Raw genomic sequence first — 25,534 nt, 5'->3', positions numbered from 1 at the left:
TCTGAGCTCAGGCATCAAGGACACGGGCTTCAGGTGGCATGGGACCACCAGCACTTGCAGGCTTCCCTCTCGTCACACGTGAATACATCACCAGTCTTTCATCTTCCTGGAACTCACTCCCCAGCGGCAGCAGTTCAAGGAGGCAGCTCACATTGTCAAACACCATGAGGGATGGCCAACACATGCCAGCCATGCCCAGATGACGGGAAATGAATTATTAAAAAACATAATTACCCTCGTGAATCAGCCAACAAAAACGCGTTTCTCTGTTAGATAAGAAAAACGGAAGGACTTTTATTTAAGAGTGCTTGTGATTGATAAGGTAAAGCCGTAGATCTTTCTGATTAACGGGACCCTGGCCTGGGACATGCTGATGTTGACACATTTCTCTTGCAGGCAATAATGAACTTCTTGTTTGACCTCCCACCTGGATTGAAGGTAAAGATCCAAACCAATGCAGCTCATCACCCAGCCACCACATACACCCACAGAAGCAGACTCTTGTTATCTTGTACAATGCATATGGGAAAATAGATCCTTCTAAACCAGAACTAGATGGCTGGGCTGTGCACTAAATAGTTCAGGTAGAAATGATGACATTCTAGCGGCACAAAGGTGCAGCTGGTGGAACTGTTACCTCACAGTGCCAGAGAGCCAGGTTAGATTCTGACCTTGGGTGCTGTCTGTGTGGAGTTTGTACCTTGCACCTTGTATCTTCCGAAGAGTCCACCAGGGACTATACTGGATGTTGGACAATTTTATACTGGACTATTTTTACATTTGTCAAGCCAATTTATCTACACACCTGTACGTCTTTGGCATGTTGGGGGAAACCGGAGATCTCGGAGAAAACCCACGCAGGTCACAGGGAGAATGTACAAACTCCGTACAGACAGTACCCGTAGTCGGGATCGAACTCGGGTCTCAGGTGCTGCATTTTGCTGTAAGGCAGCAACTCTACCGTTGCGCCACTGTGACTGCACATTCAACCTGTGACCACGTGCGTTTCCTCCGGGTGCTCCAGTTTCCTTCCACATCCCAAAGACGTGCGGGTTTGTAGGTTAATTGGCCCTCTGTAAATTGCCTCCAGTGTGTAAGGAGTGGATGAGAAAGTGGGATAACTTAGAACTAGTCTGAACTGGTAATCAATGGTCAGCATGGATTAGCTGGGCCAAAGGGCCTATTTCCATGCTGTATCTTTCAATCAATTAATTGATTGATTAGAAAAATGTCCTTCTGCAGTTGTATAGGGACCCAGTGAGACCACACCTGGAGTATCGTGTGCAGTTTTGGTCTCCTAATTTGAGGAAGGACATTCTTGCTATTGGGGGAGTGCAGCATAGGTTCACAAGGTTAATTCCGGGGATGGCGGTACTGCCATATGTTGAAAGAATGGAGCGACTGGGCTTGTACACTCTGGAATTTAGAAGGATGTGAGGGGATCTTATTGAAACATATAAGATTATTAAGGGATTGGACACGCTAGAGGCAGGAAACATGTTCCTGATGTTGGGTGAGTCCAGAACCAGGGGCCACAGTTTAAGAATAAGGGGTTGGTCATTTAGAACGGAGATGAGGAAAAACTTTTTCACACAGAGAATTGTGAATCTGTGGAATTCTCTGCCTCAGAAGGCAGTGGAGGCCAATTCTCTGGATGCTTTCAAGAGAGAGTTAGATATAGCTCTTAAAGATAGTGGAGTCAAGGGATACGGGGAGAAGGCAGGAACGAGGTACTGATTGTGGATGATCAGCCATGATCACAGTGAATGGTAGTGCTGGTTCGAAGGGCCAGATGACCTACTCCTGAACCTATTGTCTATTGTCCAATTATCCATCTCCTCAGGCTATATACTACAGTATACTTCATCACTTTTAGTTTTTGTCACATTCAGTGCAGAAGTGCAATCACATTCAAGCTGTTTGAATGAGAAGGATTGGTGTGCTAGAGCATGACAAAATACAGCAAATCAATCTCAATTATAGCAACCAAGCAATGATTCATCATTGAATCAGTATCAGCAACCCCTTAGATCAACCTGATCTTCCCTCACACATCTGTATGCGGAAGATAAACACAAAATGCTGGAGTTACTCAGCGGGACAGGCAGCATCTCTAGAGAGAAGGAATGGGTGACTTTTCGGGTCGAGATCCTTCTTCAGACCTTCAGGTTCGTTCTCTCCAGAGATGCTGCCTGTCCCGCTGAGATAATTCAGCACTTTGTGTCTATCTTCTGTTTAAACCAGCATCTGCAGTTCTTTCCTACACCTTATATAATTTGTTATATTTGGCTGATCATTGTTTGATGATAAACAAGATGTGTAATGTCCAGAACGTATGTCTATCCTTTGCTATCCTGTAGTTCATTGTGAAGCCCACCGTGTAGGACCTTGTCAAAACCCTTTCTAAAGTCCATGAAAACAACTTTACCTCCACCTATTACCTCTCATGCTTAGTCCTGCCCCTCCTCTCTTCCACCGTTATTTGTTTCTACATTTGCTTGCTTGCAGCTCCGTATAGCTGACATATGCCTCATCATTGTTCCTGACTACAGCCCCAATATCCCTCATCAGCTGGGTTGCCCAATCCTTGCCCATTACTCTAACAGGAACATGTTGGCCCTGAATTCTCCCTCTCACACTTTTATAAGCCTCCCACTTACCAACTGTCCCTTTACCACCAAGTAGCCTCTCCCAACCAACTTCCTGTCTCATGCTATCATAATTGGCCACCGAATGGTGAACGAGGTCTCATTGACCTGGACGATGACACGTTGGCCTGGCTCGCCTCAACGGAGCTGCAGGTCTAAAAGACATACGACAAGAAGAAGCTATCATAATTGGTCCTGCCACAATTTATGACTTTAACTTGTCTTTGTCGCTGTCTTTCCATAACTAAAACTAAAACTTATAGACAAATGATCACTGGTGCCAAAGTACTCCCTCTGATGCTTCAGCCATATGGCCAGCATCATTATTTAGTAGGAGGTTGTGTCGCCTCTCTATAGTCAGCCTATCCCCATCTACAGAGATAGGATGGGGACAAGAGTCTTGAAGCAATGTGAAATGGTTGGCATTGGCAGAGCCAACGTGATATTTCTGTCTTTCCTTCCCAGCCTGGTACTTCACACCATTCCTGGCATTCCTACTTTGACTTGATTGTGGTTGACACACGAAAGCCATTCTTCTTCGGAGAAGGGACGGTCATCAGACAGGTGGACAATGTGAGTAAAGGAGAGGTCTGTTTCTATGCCGATTGTGGGGCTGGATGTGAGGTTCCTGCTGCGACAGGGACTGGTTCCTTGCTGCTTATCCAAAATCCATAATTCGCTGATTTGGATTACCAGTTCCCACAGTACGCCACCTTTCTGTGCTAATTATTCCCATTGCCGTCTGCAATACCTCTGAGTTGTGACGTCTGATCAGCCAAAGACCCCTGTGCAGAGAGCAATGTTCTATCCTAACTCTCGAGATTGCAAAGACTGCAACATAACTACATTTTAACAATGACTTGTTCTCTCTTGAGTGATGACAAGACAGTGCATTGTGTTTATTTATGGTCTTGTTCATGAACAGGAATCGGGCAAGCTTCGCATTGGCGCATACACCGGCCCCTTGCAACATGGTGTTGTCTATTCTGGAGGTGAGTCTGCTCTGTGACATCTGCATAACTGCACGTGTTCCTCCAGCAGGATAATGAATGCCACACACATAAAAGCAATTCTGCCTTATCATAAAACAATGCAAATCAAATGCCAATGGTTAGCATGGGCAAGATGGGCTGAAGAGCCTGCCTCCATGTTATATAGAGGCGGTACAGTGGCGTAGTGGTACAGTTGCTGCCTTAAACCCCTGTCCCACGGTACGAGTTCATTCCAAGAGCTCTCCCGGGTTTGCCCTGATTCGAACTCGGAGATTTACGATAATGGCCACTCGTCGGTACTCGGGGCTCTCGTGGACATTTTTCATCATGTTGAAAAATCTTCACGAGTCTTCCCATGCTTACCTGCCGTTAGCGAGTCTTCCCGAGTCCCTGCCGTTAGCGCTAAGAAACGTCCCTGAGCTCCGACGTACCCGCTACGTTCATTCTCCGTGCTTACCACGAGTTTGATTTTTTTTAAACTAGGGAGAGCTCTTGGAATGAACTCGTACCGCGGGACAGGGCGATTACAGCACCAGTATTTGAACGACTATAAAGACAACATTAATTTCAAAAGGACAGGGTTTGCATCTGACATTGGCTGCTTGTGCTATGGGAGCATTTAAACGATGTGGCGTGGGGGTGAGAAGCAAGTGGACTGAACAAGGAGAGGTTAGAGTTTCAATTAAGCACATCTAATAGCAATAAAAATCAGCGCCAGGTTAATGAACGGCTGACAGTCTGAAGTGTATTTATTTTAGAAGGGCCTGTTTCTGCGCTGTGTCTCTAAACTAAACTAATAAACTAAAGTCTAAATTAAAGTCTATAGCTGTATGTCTCTAGTAGATCCACTGTTGGCCTCAAGTGTGTCACTGGGTGAGTTGTTTGGGTACTCCAACCAATGGATGTGAAGGATCGCACAGGACTCCTCCATGCCCTTCAACGTTCTGCCCCAGACACATCTTTGAGCTCAGTCCTGTAGTGAACCAAGGTAAACAGCATATCTGGCCCTTCATCACAACAGCAGCCATGAACATTGAATTCTCCAATTTTAGGTAAACAACTAAAACCATCCCTCTCCTCTCCCTGCCCCCATTTATTTGACTCCGCATTCTCTTCCTTGTACCCCACCTGGACTCACACCCATTTCTCCTCCTCCCCCCCTCCCCCAATTCCATCTATATTCCTTCCTCTAGCTTCACTATTCACACTTCTATCCTTATCTCATACCTTTTGTCTTTTCATCTCTGATCTTTGCGTAACCATTTGCCTACCCCCCCCCCCCCCCCACAGCTGTATCCACCTATCACTTTCCAGGATTTGTCCTTCCCTCCACCCACCCTAAATTGTCACTTATCCATGTTCTCCAGAGATGTTGCGTGACTCGCTGTGTTACTTCAACACTGTGTCTTTTTTTGTTCCATGTTTCTACAAAAATTCAAGACAGACTAGTGTTATATTGAAGGAGTGCCATAGAATGGAGCTGGTGATTTAAGACAAGATCCTGTTGACAATTGGGAGTCATAGAGAGTCATAGAGTGATACAGTGTGGAAACAGGCCCTTCGGCCCAACTTGTCCACACCGGCCAACATGACCCAGCTACACTAGTCCCACCTGCCTTCGCTTGGTCCATATCCCTCCAAACCTGTCCTATCCATGCACCTGCCTAACTGTTTCTTAAACTTTGGGATAGTCCCAGCCTCAACCACCTCCTCTGGCACATTGTTACATACCATTTGTGTGAAAAAGGTCACCCCTCAGATTCCTATTTAATCTTTTCCCCTTCACCTTAAACATACAGGTATGTCCTCTGGTCCTCGATTCCCCCACTCTGCGCAAGAGATTCTGTGCATCTGCCTGATATATTCCTCTCCTGAAGGAATGGGCTGAAATGTGTAATTGAAAGACAATTAAATAATTTGAGAACAAAGAAAGCAGAATGATTGAGCTGTGGAATGTGCAAACAGATGGTAGACACAAAATGCTGGAGTAACTCAGTGGGACAGGCAGCATCTCTGGAGAGAAGGAATGGGTGACGTTTAGGGTCAAGTCCCTTCTTCAGACTGATGTCAGGGGAGTGGGCGGGCCAGAGATAGAATGAAGTTGGAGACAGTAAGACTGATGGGAGAACTGGGAAGGGGGAGGGGATGGAGAGAGAGGGAAAGCAAGGGCTATTTGAAGTTAGAGAAGTCAATGTTCATACAGCTGGGGTGTAAGCTGGCCAAGCGAATTATGATTAAGAAGGAACTACAGATGCTGGAAAATCGAAGGTAGGCAAAAATGCTGGAGAAACTCAGAGGGTGAGGCAGCATCTATGGTTTTTATTAGAATTGCCGTGCATGGCGTCAGATAGCCAGTCGGTATCTAGTCTGGGTTGGGTCTGAACTGGGAGGTGGGGAACTGGAGCTGGAAACCATCAGTCTGAAGAAGGGTCTCGACCCGAAAAGTTGCCTATTTCCTTTGCTCCACAGATGCTGCCTCACCCGCTGAGTTTCTCCAGCATTTTTGTCTACAAGTGAATTATGAGGTGCTGTTCCACCAATTTGCGCTGGGCCTCACTCTGACAATGGAGGAGGCCCAGGACAGAAAGGTCAGATTGGGAATGGGAGGGGAGGGCAAAGTGCTGAGCAACCGGGAGATTAGGTAGGTTAAGGCGGACTGAGCGAAGGTGTTCAGAGAAACGATCTGCGCTTGGTCTCGCCAATATACAGGAGTTGTAACCTGGAACAGTGGATACAGTAGATGAGGTTGGAGGAGGTGCAAGTGAACCTCTGCCTCACCTCAAAAGACTGTTGGGTCCTTGGATGGAGTCGAGAGAGAAGGTAAAGGGACAGGTGTTGCATCTCCTGCGGTTGCAGGGGAAAGTACCTGGGGAGGGGGTGGTTTGGGTGGACAGAGACGAGTTAACCAGGTAGCTGCGGCGGGAACGGTCTCTGCGGAAAGCAGAAAGGGGTGGAGATGGGAAGATGTGGCCAGTATTGGGATCCCATTGGAGGTGGCGAAAATGTCGGAGGATTATATGCTGTATGTGACGGCTGATGGGGTGGAAGGCGAGGACAAGGGGGACTCTGTCCTTGTTATGAATGGGGGGAGGGGGAGCAAGAGCGGAGCTGTGGGATATCGATGAGACCCTAATGAGAGCCTCATCTATAATGGAAGTTCCCTAAAGAATGAGGACATCTGCACTGACCTGGTGTGGAACACCTCATCCTGGGCGCAGATGCGGCGTAGACGGAGGAATTGGGAGTAGGGGATAGGGGAGTACAGGAAGCAGGGTGGGAAGAAGTGTAGTCTAGATAGCTATGGAAGTCAATGGGTTTGGAATAGATGTCAGTCAATAGTCTGTCTTTTGTGATGGAGACAGTGAGATCTAGAAAGGGCAGGGAGATGTCGGAGATGGTCCAAGTGAATTTGAGTGCTGGATGGAAATTAGTCGTGAAGTCAGTGAGCTCTGCATGGTGCAGGAGGTAGTACTGATGCAGTCGTCAATGTAGCGGATGTAGAGTTTGGGGATAGGGCCAGTGTACGTCTGGAACAGGGATTGTTCGACGTACCCTACAAAGAGGCAGGCAGAGCTGAGGCCCATGCGAGCGAGGTGTCTTGGACTTTGGTAGTGAGGGATTGGACCGGGGGGGATAGGATGGAGTCGAGGTATGTGGCAAACAAATGTGGCCACAAGGCCTGTTTCTACATTGTATTTTGGACTAGTTGGACTGGTTTAAGGAGCAGGTGCCCTCCTGACACTTAAACATGCGGGGCTGATGAAAGATTGTCCTGCTCTTGCTGCCCTAGGATCTTCTGACATGATCTGTGACTTGCTGGGGGTGAAGGGTAAAGAAATACTTTACATTGGAGATCACATCTTTGGAGACATCCTCAAATCGAAGAAGCGCCAGGGGTGGAGGACCTTCCTGGTCGTGCCTGAGCTGGCATGTGAGCTGCAGGTCTGGACCGAGAAGAGTGGTGAGTTCAATCTGAACTGGACTGAAGCTGTTCCAACTTTGTCCTGCACTCTCCCCATTTTATAAATAACAATAAACGCACACTTTTACATTTGAATCCAGCCTAGGCTGAAGGATTCCGTGAGTGTATTTGCTTATCTGTTTCCACTGGTCCTCATCTTCACATTGAAGATATGGATGAGAAAGCACACCAATGCCTTGACTTCCTCAGAAGACTAAGGAAGTTCAGCATATCTCCAACGACTCTTATCAACTTCTACTGATACACCATCCTATCAGGAAACATCACTGCTTGGTTTGGCAACAGCTCTGCCCATGACTGCAAGAGATTGCAGAGAGTTGTGAATGTAGCCCACTCCATCACACACACCACACTCCCCACCATTGTAGATGTAGCCCAGTCCATCACACAGACCACACTCCCCACCATTGTAGATGTAGCCCAGTCCATCACACAGACCACACTCCCCACCATTGTAGATGTAGCCCGGTCCATCACACAGACCAAACTCCCCACCATTGTAGATGTAGCCCAGTCCCACACACACCACACTCCCCACCATTGTAGATGTAGCCCAGTCCATCACACAGACCACACTCCCCACCATTGTAGATGTAGCCCAGTCCATCACACAGACCACACTCCCCACCATTGTAGATGTAGCCCAGTCCATCACACAGACCACACTCCCCCACCATTGTAGATGTAGCCCAGTCCATCACACAGACCACACTCCCCACCATTGTAGATGTAGCCCAGTCCATCACACAGACCACACTCCCCACCATTGTAGATGTAGCCCAGTCCATCACAGACCACACTCCCCACCATTGTAGATGTAGCCCAGTCCATCACACAGACCAGATCCGGCTCGATCTAAACTTCACCATGCCTCGGAAAAGCAGCCATTATAATCAAGGACCAAGGACCCCAGTCATTCCCCCTTCTCCCCTCACCCACTGGGCATAAGATACAAAAGGTTAAAAGCACATATCACCAGATTCAGGAACAGCATCTTCCCTGCTGTTATGAGATTCTTGAAAAGTCCTCGCTTAGCTTGTGTGTAACCCCCAATCTACCAACCTCATTGCAGACCGTGCACATTCTTTATCTGCACTTTCTCCGTAACTATAATGCTGTCACACTATATTCTGCTCCCTGATATTTTTCTCTGTTGTATTTGTGTATGGCTTAATTACGATTAGACTGGACACATGTAAATAACGTTTGTCACTGTGTCTCAGTACATGAGATAATAATAAAGCAATACCAATCCTTATCTTTCATCCACACAGGAACGTGTTAGTCCTGAACTACTTGCCTTTAAAAGATTGCCACATTGAAACTTACTCCTAAAAAGTATTTCCCAATCAGCATAGTGGTGCAGCGGTAGAGTTGCTGCCTTACAGCGCCAGAGACCCGGGTTCGATCCTGACTACGGGTGCTGTCTGTACGGAGTTTGTATGTTCTCCCCGTGACCTGCATTGGTTTTATCTGGCTTCTTTCCACACTCTAAAGATGTACAATTTGTAGGTTAATTGGCTTTGTGTAATTGTAAATTGTCCCTGAAGTGTGTAAGATAGTAATGTAGGATAGTATGTAGAATAGTTTGTGGGGATCGCTGGTCAGCATGAACTTGGTGGGCCGAAGGGCCTGTTTCCACACTGTATCTCTAAACTAAACTAAACTAAACTAAAATCTACTCTCCCCAGTTCCTGCTTAATATTGTTATAAACAACCCACCCCAAATGTAGCACTTTACCTATAACTATCATAAACATAACTGTATAATGATGACGGCCTCACAATGCTCCCACACTGAAACTTTCATCATTTAGCCAGGCTCATTCCCCAGTTCAGGATCAACTTTCCTAGATGGATTATCCACATATTGTTTCAAGAAATTCTCATGGATGTAAATGTTGCCCATCCAAGCACCTGGCACTGTGAGAACGTGCAAACTTCACACAGACAGCACTGAAGATCAGTGCCAAAGCCCGGCTACTGGAGGTGGGAGGTAGCAGCATCAACTGATGCGTCAATCTGCTGCCCATCTCCCCAATAATGTGATTATGGTCATTTAGCACTGCAGCACTTGGACAATAAAAACACCTACGTCAGGCTGTTGTTCATAGAATGCAGCTCGGCGTTCAACACCATCATCCCCTCTAAACTTGTTACCGAGCTCACGGAACTGGGTCTCTATGCATCCCTCTGCAACTGGAACATTGAATCATCAACAGACCACAATTGGTACGAATTGGCGATGACACTTCCTCCTGGATAACCATCAGTATAGACTGTGTGCGTGGCCCCCTGCTCTACTCACTCTATATCCATCACACTTCCAACTCCATCTTTAAATTTGCCCACGACAGAGGGAGATCAATCATCTGATTGATTGGTGCCAGAACAACAACCTTGCCCTCAACGTCAGTCAGACCAAGGAGATGCTTTTTGACTTTAGAAGAGGAAGGTGGAGGATCCACGAACCTGTATCATCGACGGGTCGGCGGTGTAGAGATTAAACAACTTCAAATTCCTGGCCGCGCAGATCTCTGACGATCTGTCCTGAACCCAGCACGGTGTTGCGATTATAAAGAAAACCTATCAAACTCTACTTTCTTAGGGTATTGAGGAGATTTGGTATGTTGACAAATACTCTCTTGAACTTCTGCAGATCCACAGTAGACAGCATATTAACACGGCCTGATTCGGCAACCCAAGCGCCCAAGAATGAAGGCGGTCATAAAAAGTGATGGTCACAAGGACTGACCTCTCCACCATCGAAGGATCCATAGGAAGCACTGCCTCAAAAAGGCAGCCAGCATCATCAAGGACCCACACCACCCTGACCATGCTTTCATTTCATTCCTGCCACCAGCAAGAAGATATACGAGCCAGAAAACTTTAGTCCAATTTCAGGAACAGCTTCTTTCCAACAACCACCAACTGAGCTACGAACTGCAAATTGTTCTGGTTGCACTATTGGGCTTTTGTTTTGCACTAATATACTTTTTATTTTCATTTGTTTAACTTTTTTTGTTAATCTCTGGGTACTGTGTTTATAGACCTGTTATGCTGCTGCAAGAAAGAATGTAATTGTTCCAGAAACACTCGTGACTTGTCTTGAATAATATTCAAGTTTCCACTGTGCTGATTTATGGAATACTTGTGCTAATTAATATCACCTTTGTATCCACTTGCTACATGAAGCTTTTGTGCACATCTTTATTACATCATTATATATAATAGTCCAGATTTTTCTGCAGCGTGAAATACTAAGCAATCTCCTCTCCTTTCTTGCAGCACTTTTTGAAGAACTTTATAATCTCGATATATTTTTGGCTGAACTTTACAAGTGAGTTCCTCGTCAGAAATGAATTGGTGCTGAATCTGAGAACTGACTGGAAGTTTGCACTAAAGAGGGTGAATGACATCAGAAGTGAGTTAGCCCACAGCAGACTGGCTGTGAATGGGCTATCTCCCCCACTTCAATCAGTCTGAAGAAGTGTCTCAACCGCGACTCGCTTATCCATGTTCCTCAGAGGTGCTGCCTGACCTGCTGAGTTACTCCAGCACTTCATGCCCCTCTCAGAGCAGCCCTGTCCTATATCAGAATGTAGTCAGCTGCCTTCCTGTATTCACTCTCAAGATGTGGGCTTTGCTGCCAAGTCACCATTACACACCCCAGAGACTGGAGAATGGTGGAAAATGTGCTGCTATCCTTCCAGTGAATGTGCTGTCATAGTATCATCCAGTCACAGCATGGCCCAACAAATCCACACCAACCATCAACCACCCATTCACACTAATCCTACATTAATCCCATTCATTTTCATTTTTAGTGCTGAGCTACGTAGAAAAGTGGGCAGTAAAGGGTTAAAGAGTGCATCGGATATGAAGTACCTCCTCACCAATAGATGAAAGGAAGTGTTCATTGACAGGATGAGTTAGTGCTGTTCACACACCGCAGGCTATTGGAATTACCTAACTTATGCTTATCTCTGTTCAAGGCATCTCGACAGCAGCAGCAACGAACGGCCTGATATCACCTCAGTTCGCAAACGGATTAAGGTTAGAGCAACTCCAGCACTTTGTGTCCAAGTTGTTAATGTGTGGTGAATAATATTTTCTGCTGCATTAATTGAGAACCTAATGTGTTAAATGGGTCACTTGATGGAATGTATATGGTTAAAAGTGTGAAATACAGACTATGGACTGGGGAGCCTGTTTGCTGTTGAAACAATTACTTTGACCATCTACTTACCCCCGAGCTTGTTCTTGAGATCTGAGGCCCATTAGTTGATTGACAACAAGCAGAGTAAACTCACTCTCTGCTTGCCAGGACAATGGAGCCACAGATGCCATGTCCTTGATACTAATTATCCCTGAGAACATGGTGGAGAATTGCCACGTTGAATCACTGCCATTCTTATGATGACCCCCACAGTGTTGCTGGTAGCAAGCGCTAGAGTTTGGACCCTGTGTTGATGAAGAAACAGTCGTGTCCAGGTCAGGATTTGTGACGGGACTAGATATCAGGAATTCCTACGTTTATTCTCAGTTGTACAGATTGTGGGAGATGCTGTTGAGGAAACCTTTGTGTCTTGTTGCATTGTATTCTATAGATGTTCTCAATTTTGAAATGTTATTCAGTATTATGACCAGGCCATAACTGGAGCAGGTTGCACAGATCTGGGCAGAGTGTTATAAAGTGGTCATTCAGACAGACTGGTACAGGGGAGGACAACAAGGATGATTCCACATAATCAGAGGAAAGCTACTGAATTCTCCACTTTCCTTGAAGCTGAGACATTTGTGAGCAGGCCACGTGGAGTATGGAGAGAAGGCAGGTGTAGGATACTGAGTTGGATGATCAGCCATGATCATATTGAATGGCGGTGCAGGCTCGAAGGGCCGAATGACCTACTCCTGCACCTATTGTCTATGTTTCTATGGAGGCATATGCAACGTGTTCTTTAGAGATACACCATGGAAACAGGCCCGTCGGCCCAAAAGGTCCACGCCAACCATTGATCACCCGTTCACACTTGTTCTATGTTTCCCACTTTTTCATTCACTCAGCAAAATCAATAACCCCACTCTCACCATCGACGGCACCACTGTCTCCCCATCTCCCCAGGCCCGCAACCTTGGCGTGATCTTTGATTCCACCCTTGAGCCTCACATCCGCCATGTCATTAAAACCTCCTTCTTTCACCTCCGCAACATCGCCAAAATCAGACCCTCTCTCACACCTCCCGCTGCTGAAAGACTCATCCATGCCTTCATCTCCGCCCGACTGGACTACTGCAACTCACTTCTCCTTGGCATCAGCTCCACCTACATCAACCGACTCCAACTGGTCCAGAACGCAGCCGCCCGACTCATCACCCACACCAAATCCTGGCATCACATCACTCCAGTCCTCAAACAACTTCACTGGCTTCCCATCTCCCACCGGATCACCTACAAAATCCTGGTCCTCACCTACAAAGCCCTCCACCATCTGGCCCCCCCATATCTCACTGACCTCCTCTCCCCCTACCAACCCTCACGGTCCCTCAGATCCACATCAGCCGGTCTCCTCTCCATCCACAAATCCAACCTCCGCAGTTTTGGGCACAGAGCCTTCTCCAGGGCAGCTCCCAGGCTCTGGAACTCCCTCCCCCAACTGATCCGCAATTCCGTGTCCCTCACCACCCTCCAGTCCTGCCTCAAGACCCATCTCTTCACCTCAGCCTATCCTTAGCCCCACGTCCCCCCCCCTTTTCATCTGTGCTTGAATTGCCTCATATTGTGTTTTGAATTGTATTCTGTCCTTAATTTGTGTGCTAGTCATGTCTCTACTATTTATTTCATTCCGCATACATGTTTTTCCTCTACTTGCTAAATTTTTGTAAGGTGTCCTTGAGACTCTTGAAAGGCGCCCATAAATAAAATGTATTATTATTATTATTATTATTATTATTATTATTATTATTCACACCCTGCACACAAAGGGCAATTTACAGCAGCTAATTAATCTACAAACTTGCAACCTTTGGGATGTGGGAGGAAACCTGAGCACCTGGAGGAAGCCCACGCAGTCAGAGGGAAAACGTACAAACTCCACGCAAGCAGCACCTGAAGTCAGAATTGAACATGAATGACTGGTGCTGTGAGGCAGTGGCTCTACCACTGAGCCATGCTGTAGAAGGGATAAAGGAAGCAAGGACAAAGCAGAAGAATGGAAAGGAAGCTACAAGCTCCACATACTGGAAGAGGTTCAGATCAGAATGCAGAAAACATTTACGTTGACCAGTGGGTATAGGAATTATCAGGAAGGACGACTTTAGGAGCAGCAAGAGACTGCATGTGGACGATGGTATGGCTAGTCAGCTGTGAGAACAAGGGGAACGGGGTTCCATGGTGTCCTTTACATTGTGTGAGGCTGAGGGCGGTTAGGTGTTATTCTGAAGGGTGGTGCCTGCCCTTTTATTACCACTCATCTAAGCTACGCTTTCATCTGTTTCCAGGTGGTGACGCATGAGATGGACATGTGCTATGGGAAGATGGGAAGTCTGTTACGTTGTGGCTCCAGACAAACCCTTTTTGCCAGTCAGTTGATACGTTACGCCGACCTGTATGCTGCCTCATGCATAAACCTCTTATATTATCCATTCAGCTACTTGTTCCGAGCACCTCCTGTACTGGTACGTCAGCCCTTCTCTCAGAGCGTTTATTAACTCTGATCCGTCCCGTACTTTTTCATACCTGTAGTTTCTCTCTTCCCTGACTCTCAATCGGAAGAAAAGACGACACGAATCATCACCTATTCCTTTTCTCCAGCGATGCTGCCTGACCCGCTGAGTTACTCCAGCATTTTCTGTCTCTCTGGGGAATACATTGGTTCAGTGCTCCACAGGGTCACAAATATTCCCAGCCCCTAACTAGAACCTGGTGTCCGTGGATTGATTCTCTGTCTGAACTCTTGTACGAACATGATGTTTGGACACAGAGAGGGTGCAGATTGTTTGACTACAGTAGCTGAGAGCTGGGGCCTGATCGCTGGGGTAATGATGGGGTAGAGATTGTAATGACAGGGAAGCCCCGAAGTGTAGAGAACACGGGCGTTGTAGACAATGCCTGCATTGATTGCCCATCCCTAACTACCCCAGCACTAAGGGCAACACGGTGACACAGTGGTAGCGTTACAGCGCCTTACAGCGTTTGCAGCGCCGGAGATCCGGGTTTGATCCCGACTACGGGTGCTGCCTGTACGGAGTTTGTACGTTCTCCCCGTGACCCCTTGGGTTTTCACCGAGATCTTCGGTTTCCACACTCCAAAGACGTACAGGTTTGTAGGTTAATTGCCTTGGTATAAGCGTAAATTTCCCTAGTGTGTGTTAATGTGCGGGGATCGCTGGTCTGCGCGGACTCGGTGGGCTTAAGGGCCTGTTTCCACATTGTATCTCTAAATTAAACTGAGATGGTGAAATCTCAGCCACACTGGTGATTCTGGGTGAGGTACAGGCCAGACTGGGGCAACACAGAAGATGTTGTTCCCAGATGGATTTTCATTACATCCAGTACTTTTTATGACAATCCAGTTGTTTCACTGTTATTATCACAAAGATGAGGTTAACATTTAAAGTTCTAGGTCTTATTTAAATGATTGAATTGCCTCGGTGTTATGAGATTGATTGTGTACCTTTGGGTCACTGTTCCAGAACCCTGACTGCTAACAAAGAAATTGAATCATGACACCACTTAGTGGGGAATGCAGAGTTCCCATCCCATTTAAAGGCAGCCAGGTTGCTAGGCCATCTGGATGTGGTACAAGAAAGTGTCGAGAAAGGCTGGGATAGAGTGGACAAATAGTGAAAGCTGGATAGAGTAAATGTTAAGAAGATTTTTCCACCAGTCGGAGAGTCTCGGACCAGAGGCCACAGCCTCAGGATAAAAGGACGTAACTCTAGAAAGGAGATGAGGAGGAATTTCTTTTGTCAGTGGGTGGTGAATCTGTAGAATTCACAGAAAGCTGTGGAGGCCAAGTCAATGGATAATTTTGAGGCAGAGATTGACAGATTCCTGATTAGTAAAGGTCTCAGGGTTTATGGGAAGAAGTCAGGAGAATGGGGTTGAGACGGAAAGATAGCCATGATTGAATGGTGGAGTGGACTTGATGGGCCAAATGACCAAATTCTTCTAGAACTTATGAAATTGCTTGGGATTGTACAGGGGAAATGGTGGTCCTTCAATGGGATGCGATCAGTGGAACAAACGAGGACTGGAGGTTGCCATTCCTGCCCTTGCAAGTTGAACATAGCTGCTGTCACCAGCCTTCAGCTGCCAGGTATCCTGATGTGTGACAAACCTGGCCCACAACCATAACCATTTTAATTACTCAGACACAGTTTCATGCTGTTCTCGAAATGGCTCTGCTTTAAGCAGGAGGCTGTACACTCATAGACAAGTTGGAGACATACTTTTGAACATTAACAGTTTAATCTCCCTGACCCAATCCCACAGTCCTTCATCTGCCAACTTGTTCCAGCTTGCCATCTTGCCAGCTTGCCAACTTGTTCATCTGCCAACTTGTTCCGTCTGACAACTTGTGTTTGTGTCTTTACTTGTAAACTTTATTTACTTGTGCACAAGGAGAGCAACACAGTAGCAGTTACCGAGCTACTCTAACATTTCTACTCGCATCAGTCAGCTTTTATACAATTGGTAACCAACTGAAATCTTGCGCACGATCTACTAAACATAGAATAGTGACAATCATTAGTGACAATATGTTCTTAAAAGCACTAATATCCAATAAATTACATACTATTTACCAAAGATTATAGAGCAGAGCAAGATGCGCCACTCTGCGAAGAAAGCGTAGTATGACATGGGTATGACATGACGCCATTTTATTGAGCTGCAATTTACAATAATATTAATAAAATTTACAATGATAGGCTGGGATAGAGTTTATACAATACAATTTATAATATAGTCAGGGGGTCGGATAGGCGATTCGGTGGACGCAGACAAGAGACCCGGATGGTAGTTTGCCTCCCTGGTGCCAGGGTCAGGGATGTGTCTGAACGTGTCCAAGAAATCCTGAAATGGGAGGGAGAGGAGCCTGAAGTTGTGGTACATATAGGTACCAATGACATAGGTAATAAAAGAGAAGAGGTCCTGAAAGAAGAATTTAGGGAGTTAGGTAGAGAGTTAAGGAGAAAGACTGCAAAGGTAACAATCTCAGGATTACTGCCTGTGCCACGCGACAATGAGAGTGGGAATGGAGCGAGGTGGACGAGAAATGAGTGGATGAGGGACTGGTGCAGTGGGTATGGATTCAAGTTTCTGGATCATTGGGACCTCTTTTGGGGAAGGTGCGACCTGTACAGAAAGGACGGGTTGCACTTGAACTCGAGGGGGACCAATATCCTGGCGGGGAGATTTGCAAAGGCTACTGGGGAGACTTTAAACTAGTATGGTTGGGGGGAGGGACTCAAATTGGGAAAGCTAGCAGTCAGTGTGTGAGGCAGGAGGCAGAGAATGGTAGCACTCTGACCCAAAATGTAGGGGAGAGAGAAGAAAAAGACAATAAACAGAGAATAAGAGAGGGTGGGTTTCTTAAATGTGTATATTTTAATGCTAGGAGCATTGTAAGAAAGGTGGATGAACTTAGAGCCTGGATTGACACCTGGAAGTATGATGTTGTGGCGATCAGTGAAACATGGTTGCAGGAGGGCTGTGATTGGAAACTAAATATTCCAGGATTTCGTTGCTTCAGGTGTGATAGAATTGGAGGGGCAAGAGGTGGAGGTGTTGCATTGCTTATCAGGGAAGATATTACAGCAGTGCTTTGGCAGGATAGATTAGTGGGCTCGTCTAGGGAGGTTATTTGGGTGGAACTGAGAAATGGGAAAGGGGTAGCAACACTTATAGGGGTGTATTATAGACCGCCAAATGGGGAGCGAGAATTGGAAGAGCAAATACGTAAGGAGATTGCAGATATTAGTAGTAAGCACAAGGTAGTGATTGTGGGAGATTTCAATTTTCCACACATAGACTGGGAAACACATTCTGTAAATGGGCTGGATGGGTTGGAGTTTGTAAAATGTGTGATGGATAGTTTTTTGCAGCAATACATAGAAGTACCTACTAGAGAAGGGGCGGTGCTGGACCTCCTGTTAGGAAATGAGACGGGTCAGGTGGCAGAGGTATGCGTTGGGGAACAGTTCGGGACCAGTGATCACAATACCATTAGTTTCAATATAATTATGGAGAGGGTCAGAACTGGACCTAGGGTTGAGATTTTTGATTGGAGAAAGGCTAACTTTGAGGAGATGCGAAAGGATTTAAAAGGAGTAAATTGGGACATTTTGTTTTATGGGAAAGATGTGGAAGAGAAATGGAGTACATTTAAAGGTGAAATTTTAAGAGTACAGAATCTTTATGTCCCTGTTCGGTTGAAAGGAAATAGTAAAAATCGGAAAGAGCCATGGTTTTCAAGGGAAATTGGACACTTGGTTCGGAAAAAGAGGGAGATCTACAATAATTATAGGCAGCATGGTGTAAATGAGGTGCTTGAGGAGTATAAAGAATGTAAAAATAATCTTAAGAAAGAAATTAGAAAAGCTAAAAGAAGATATGAGGTTGCTTTGGCAAGTAAGGTGAAACTATACCCAAACGGTTTCTACAGCTATATTAATAGCAAAAGGATAACGAGGGATAAAATTGGTCCATTAGAGAGTCAGAGTGGACAGCTATCTGCAGAGCCAAAAGAGATGGGGGAGATATTGAACAATTTCTTTTCTTCGGTATTCACCAAGGAGAAGGATATTGAATTATGTGAGGTAAGGGAAACAAGTAGAGTAGCTATGGAAACTATGAGATTCAAAGAAGAGGAAGTACTGACACTTTTGAGAAATATAAAAGTGGATAAGTCTCCAGGTCCAGACAGGATATTCCCTAGGACATTGAGGGAAGTTAGTGTAGAAATAGCAGGGGCTATGACAGAAATATTTCAAATGTCATTAGAAACGGGAATAGTGCCGGAGGATTGGCGTACTGCGCATGTTGTTCCATTGTTTAAAAAGGGGTCTAAGAGTAAACCTAGCAATTATAGACCTGTTAGTTTGACGTCAGTGGTGGGCAAATTAATGGAAAGGATACTTAGAGATAATATATATAAACATCTGGATAAACAGGGTCTGATTAGGAACAGTCAACATGGATTTGTGCCTGGAAGGTCATGTTTGACTAATCTTGAATTTTTTGAAGAGGTTACTCGGGAAATTGATGAGGGTAAAGCAGTGGATGTTGTATATATGGACTTCAGTAAGGCCTTTGACAAGGTTCCTCATGGAAGGTTGGTTAAGAAGGTTCAATGGTTGGGTATTAATGGTGGAGTAGCAAGATGGATTCAACAGTGGCTGAATGGGAGATGCCAGAGAGTAATGGTGGATGGTTGTTTGTCAGGTTGGAGGCCAGTGACGAGTGGGGTGCCACAGGGATCTGTGTTGGGTCCACTGTTGTTTGTCATGTACATCAATGATCTGGATGATGGTGTGGTAAATTGGATTAGTAAGTATGCAGATGATACTAAGATAGGTGGGGTTGTGGATAATGAAGTAGATTTTCAAAGTCTACAGAGAGATTTATGCCAGTTGGAAGAGTGGACTGAAAGATGGCAGATGGAGTTTAATGCTGATAAGTGTGAGGTGCTACATCTTGGCAGGACAAATCAAAATAGGACGTACATGGTAAATGGTAGGGAATTGAAGAATGTAGGTGAACAGAGGGATCTGGGAATAACTGTGCACAGTTCCCTGAAAGTGGAATCTCATGTAGATAGGGTGGTAAAGAAAGCTTTTGGTGTGCTGGCCTTTATAAATCAGAGCATTGAGTATAGAAGTTAGGATGTAATGTTAAAATTGTGCAAGGCATTGGTGAGGCCAATTCTGGAGTATGGGGTACAATTTTGGTTGCCTAATTATAGGAAGGATGTCAACAAAATAGAGAGAGTACAGAGGAGATTTACTAGAATGTTGCCTGGGTTTCAGCAAGTAAGTTACAGAGAAAGGTTGAACAAGTTAGGGCTTTATTCTTTGGAGCGCAGAAGGTTAAGGGGGGACTTGATAGAGGTCTTTAAAATGATGAGAGGGATAGACAGAGTTGACGTGGATAAGCTTTTCCCACTGAGAGTAGGGAAGATTCAAACAAGGGGACATGACTTGAGAATTAAGGGACAGACGTTTAGGGGTAACATGAGGGGGAACTTCTTTACTCAGAGAGTGGTGGCTGTGTGGAATGAGCTTCCAGTGAAGGTGGTGGAGGCAGGTTCGTTTTTATCATTTAAAAATAAATTGGTTAGTTATATGGACGGGAAAGGAATGGAGGGTTATGGTCTGAGCGCAGGTATATGGGACTAGGGGAGAATACGTGTTCGGCACGGACTAGAAGGGTCGAGATGGCCTGTTTCCGTGCTGTAATTGTTATATGGTTATATGGTTAATAATATTAACTAAATATGTGAAGTGATCGATGCTGTATAAAACACTGTTCCCTACAACACTGATTACACCAAAGATGATAGAGTGGATCAATCATTGGAACGGATTACACCAAAGATACTAGAGGAACATTGCCCGCTGCCTCCCTCGGGAGCGCCGACCGCGGGCAGACGCTTGAGGCTCTCCCGCCGGCCGCCTTCATCTGGTATCGGGGGGACCGAGAATCAGTCCTGGATAGAATAGAATAGAATGCTATTTATTGTCATTCAAACCTAGGTTTGAACGAAACATCATTTCTACAGTTTTTTTACATTACAAAACAATCCAAGACCCACACTTAACACAGTTTACATAAACATCCATCACAGTGAGTCTCCAACATCTCCTCACTGTGATGGAAGGCAAAGTCTTTATCTCTTCCCTTTGTTCCTTCTCCCGTGGTCCAGCAGTCCAACTGCAGTGTCGAGGCGAACTGGGGCTCCGATGTTAAAGCCCCCGGCGGGCGATGGTAAGTCCTGAGGCCGTTTAAGCCACGCCGGGCGATGTTAGGCCCCGGCTCCATGTCCTTAAACCCGCGGTTCCAGCGGGAGAAGTCGCCGTTGCGGAGCTCGGAAAAGCGGTCTCCCACCAGGGACCTGCGAGCTCCCGATGGTCCTGTTCACCGGGTCTGCGGCCGGTGCCTCCGAACACCAAAGTCGGGTCGCAGCCGCACGCCACCACAGCTCTTCCCGCTCCGAAGTTGGCCAGCTCCGCGATCTCAGTTCCGCAGGCTCTGCAACTGGAGCCCCCAGGTTAGTCCCGGCCAGAGGTCGCCGCCGGCTCCACGACGTTAGGCCCAACGACATCCGAGACCCAATAGTCGGGTCCCCACACAGGGAAGAGATTTAAAACGGCTTCCCCCACAGCACCCCCACCACTCCCCACATATACACAGCTAAAAAAAAATAATAAAAACTAACTCAAGACATACATTTAACAAGACAAAAATAAAAAAAGACAGACGACTGTAGTCGAGCCGCTGCCGTTAGGCGCCGCCACTCCCACGTGCTGATGGCAATGGGATCAACTCAGGAGTGGAGGAAACGTCCTCTTCCCCCAAAGATGCTACAGGAGCCTCTAGTATCTTTGCTCTTCCCTGCGACCTGATGTAAGAGCAGATTGTATAACTGTGGAGTCCATCCCCGCTACCAAAGATGTCGCGTTTGGCATAAACAAATGGCGGCCATGATGTTCCGTTACGTACTACACGTCAGTCATTGGATTTCGGAGGAGTGGTCTATCTTGCTCTGCTCTATAATCTTTGCTATTTACTACATACTATTGTGCCCTCCATAGGGGACAAAGACCCATCATTTATTTATTTGCCTCTGTACTGCACAATTTGAGATTTGTAATAGAAAAAAATTACATCTGGTTAAAGTGCTCATTGTCAGATTTTAATAAAGGCCATTCTTATACATTTTGGTATCACCATGTAGAAATTACAGCCGTGTTTATACATAGTCCCCCCATTTCAGGGCACCATAATGTTTGGGACACAGCAATGTAATGTAAATGAAAGTAGTCATGTTCAGTATTTTGTTGCATATCCTTTGCATGCAATGACTGCTTGAAGTCTGTGATTCATGGACATCACCAGTTGCTGGGTGTCTTCTCTGGTGATGCTCTGCCAGGCTTGTATTGCAGCCATCTTTAGCTTATGCTTTCTTTTGGGGGCTGGTCCCCTTCAGTTTTCTCTTCAGCATATAAAAGGCATGCTCAATTGGGTTCAGATCAGGTGATTAACAGCCACTCAAGAATTGACAATTTTCTAGCTTTGAAAAACTCCTTTGTTGCTTTAGCTGTATGTTTGGGATCATTGTCTTGCTGTAGGATGAACCACCGGCCAATGAGTTTTGAGGCATTTCTTTGAACTTGAGCAGATAGGATGTGTCTATACACTTCAGAATTCATTATGCTACTACCATCAGCAGTTGTATCATCAATAAAGATAAGTGAGACAGCACCTTCGGCAGCCATACATGCCCAGGCCATATCACCCCCACCACCGTGTTTCACAGATGAGGTCCTTCAATCTTGGGCAGTTTCTTCTGGGAAGAAACTGTCCTTGTATATGGTGGTGTGCATTTTCACACTTCGATACCTTTTGCCTGATTGAAGTGTGAAAAATGCACACCATCAGATTCAGTGACAGTTCTTTGCTACTGGGTGGGATATCAGAGCTGAACTGAATTAGTTCTTTGTCCAGCACAACCACCACCACACACTGCTCAGCAGGGTCATTGCATAATGATCGGGATCTCACGGACCTCCTCTTCCCCAGGGGCACTACAGACTATCATAGTGTACCTCACTCTCTACTGCGTGGAGCAGGTTCACTTGGCACAAGTTGGAATTGAACCTGAGGGCAAATAGATGCTATAATTTATGCATTCGCTTTACCAGATGAACAACTGGGAAAGTTGCAATGTTATGTTTAATGGACGTAACGTTTAAAAGTGAAAGAATGTTTGGAATTTGAGAACCAGGTCCTACTGCCCAGTTTAGAGAATGAGTGTATACTGAGGGATTGTTGTCTTTCCACAGATGCCCCATGAATCAACAGTTGAACAAATCCCTCTGGATTTCTGTGATATGGATGTTTTCTTGGAGAAACAACAGAACCACATTCAACCAACCAACGGGACCCATCAGGTCAGTCCAAGAGAAGGGCAAGGTGGCAATATATTCTGTACTCCATTATTGCCCACCCATTATAGCCCATCCATTATAGCCTACCATCCATTACAGCACCCTCCATAATAGCTACCTCCATATTAGCCCACCCTCCATTATAGGCCACCCATTATAGCACCCTCCATTAGAATCTACCCTCATTATAGCCTACCCTCCACTATAGCTTACCTTCCATATCCGTCTGATCATTCTCATCACAGAGAGAGATCCAATGACAATCTCAAGAGACAAGTGAGTCAAGAGTGTTTAATTGGCATATGTACCGATAACAGAACAATGAAATTCTTCCTTGCTGCAGTATAACAGGTCTGCAAACACTGTACACGTACATAACACAATAAATTAAAAAAAGTTCAATAAATTAAAACAAAACAATATTAGTACAAACAAAGTCCCTAGTCCTTAATACAACCAAGACAGTTCGTAGTTTAGAATGTAGAGAGAAAGGAACTGCAGGTGCTGGTTTACCAAGGAAAAACACAAAATGCTGGAGTAACTCAGCAGGTCAGTCAGCATCCCTGGAGAACATAGGTCATATTTCAGGTCAAGACCCTGTTTCGGACTCTATGTATTTTATAGTTTAACAATCTTCTTCCTTTGGTGCCACATGCTGCCTCCCCCCCCCCCCCCCCCCCCCCCCCCCCCCCCCCCACCTACCCACCAATAGGGAGGGCAGATCACTCTTGCTTTCCACTCATGAGAATCACAAGGCTTTAGTCAGAGGGTGGCGAATCTGTGGAATTATTTGCCACAGAAGGCTGTGGAGGCCAAATTAATGGATATTATTAAGGCAGAGATAGATACTTGATGGGATATGCGGAGAAGGTAGGAGAATGGGGTTGGGAGGGATAGATAGATCAGCCATGATTGAATGGCTTGCTGGGCCAAATGGCCTAATTCTTCTCCTATCACTTATGAACTTATGAAGATCAGCCCTGATTGAATGGCAGAGTGGACTTGATGGGCCGAATGGCCCAAATCAGCTCCTATCACTTATGGCCTCACATCCCATAAGGTAACTTTATTCCACTGCATTTCTCACTGTTTCCTGGAGGTCTTATTGAAAGTATTCACGATTAAATTGTCTCTTTTCCCAACATCTAGGGTTCTTGTAACAGCTCTGATGAAAGCATCGAGGAGGAAGAGAAGTAAGAAGATTCCGTTTCCTGATGGTGTTGATTCATTAGCTTTAGGAAAGATTCCCTGATTTCCAAAAGTAAAACATGTGAAGTGAGCTGGCGGGATGTTGGTGATCCAACGGGAACATTGATCCTCAGCGTTTGTTTACAGCCGGTTATCCTGGAAGTTTTCTCATTACAACCAGCGAGTCAGATTGACCAAAGTATTGTTCGACAAGCTGGTGCACTGGCCATTATACCAGAGACCTTTAGCATTTCAAGAACATGTTTACTGTAACATTATAATCAGCATAGGGTGACAATTATTCAGCAACTCGATCTGTTCTCACACTATTAGTCAACCTTCACAAAGTGCACTGATGTTATGATGAATTTCCAGCACATGTATCCCATGCGATTTAACGATCTTGCCTCCAAAGTGGATGTTGCATCATCCTCCACCTCACTAACTGTAGGGAAGGGTGAGCAGACGGAAGGTTGCAGGGAGCTCCGATTTGGGGTAATATGGATTTAGGAAGAAATGCGAGAACGAAATGCAGCATGGAAACCTGTTCAAGTGTAAAACCTTCAAAGCACATTACAAGCCCTTCGACCGACCTTCAGGCAACCATTTACATCAATGCTGCACTCAGACCATTCTCCCCACATTCTCATCAACTGCCCCCAGCTACTGCCCCTCACCTACACACCATGATCAGTTTCACGTTGCCCATTAGCCCACCATCTCACATTTCTTTGCTATGTGGGAGAGCTGAGCACCCGGAGAAAACCTGTGCAGTCACAGTGAGAACGTGCAAACTCCACACAGTCAGCCCTGAAGGCGAGGATTGAACCTGGGGCGTTGGCGCTGTGAGGCAGCGGTTTTACCAGCTGTGGCACGGTGCCGCCCTTATATTTCTCACGGATACGTATAATCTGATGTAGTTGAACGTTGAATAACAGAGAATGTGGGAAACACTCACAGGTTAGGAAGCATCTCTGGAGCGAGAAGCAGAGTATGTTTCAGGTTTTTGATGACCTTCCTGTTCTCTCACCTAACCTGCTGAGTTTCCAGCATTTTACTTTTGTTTTACAATATTAGAAAAATCCATGGCAGTTATTGCAGTGGGGCTCCAAGAATTGATTCCTTTCCAGATATCCCTCTAAGCATTACCTACACAGATACCCAGAGACCTGTGCAGCAGTTTGACATAGAATGTGAAACAAAGAACAGTACAGCATTAGAATAGGCCCTTCGGCCCACAATGTCTGTGCCAAACACGATGCCAAGACCATGTCTTATCTGCCTGCACATGATCCATGTCCCTCTATTCTCTGTGTATCCTTGCTCAACATTGGCCGATAGATTAGTGAGTGAATATGTCACACTCCTTCAAGGTCAACCCTTTCTGCCAGCATAGTCCATTCATTCCTGTACCTCCTCCGCAGTTTCACACTTCTCATGTTATGTTCCAACACTTTCCTGCTCTCACTCCTCTCTACCCCAACAAAACCCTTCAGCTCTGCAGCCCACCGAGATGTCTGAGCTACCCTGACTTAGTTTCTCATGTATCCC

General features: G+C 45.8%; 1 protein-coding gene across 2 annotated transcripts in view; it reads left to right on the top strand.

Moving 5' to 3' along the window:
* The window catches only part of LOC116967273 (cytosolic purine 5'-nucleotidase-like), a 188,029-nt gene extending 162,495 nt beyond the window's left edge, over positions 1 to 25,534 (top strand). For both annotated transcript variants that reach the window (XM_033013760.1, XM_033013759.1), the window contains exons 10-18: positions 397 to 438; positions 3,114 to 3,221; positions 3,574 to 3,640; positions 7,431 to 7,601; positions 10,911 to 10,962; positions 11,618 to 11,678; positions 14,123 to 14,299; positions 22,691 to 22,798; positions 23,945 to 25,534. In XM_033013760.1, coding sequence (XP_032869651.1) covers positions 397 to 438; positions 3,114 to 3,221; positions 3,574 to 3,640; positions 7,431 to 7,601; positions 10,911 to 10,962; positions 11,618 to 11,678; positions 14,123 to 14,299; positions 22,691 to 22,798; positions 23,945 to 23,992 — 834 coding nt within the window. In that variant the 3' untranslated portion in view covers positions 23,993 to 25,534. The remainder of the gene's footprint in view (positions 1 to 396; positions 439 to 3,113; positions 3,222 to 3,573; positions 3,641 to 7,430; positions 7,602 to 10,910; positions 10,963 to 11,617; positions 11,679 to 14,122; positions 14,300 to 22,690; positions 22,799 to 23,944) is intronic.

This window comes from Amblyraja radiata, chromosome 39, assembly GCF_010909765.2.
Source record: "Amblyraja radiata isolate CabotCenter1 chromosome 39, sAmbRad1.1.pri, whole genome shotgun sequence".
Classification (NCBI taxonomy): Eukaryota; Metazoa; Chordata; class Chondrichthyes; order Rajiformes; family Rajidae; genus Amblyraja; species Amblyraja radiata.
Note: the sequence above shows the minus strand (reverse complement) of the source record. Positions and strands in the feature narration are given on the sequence as shown.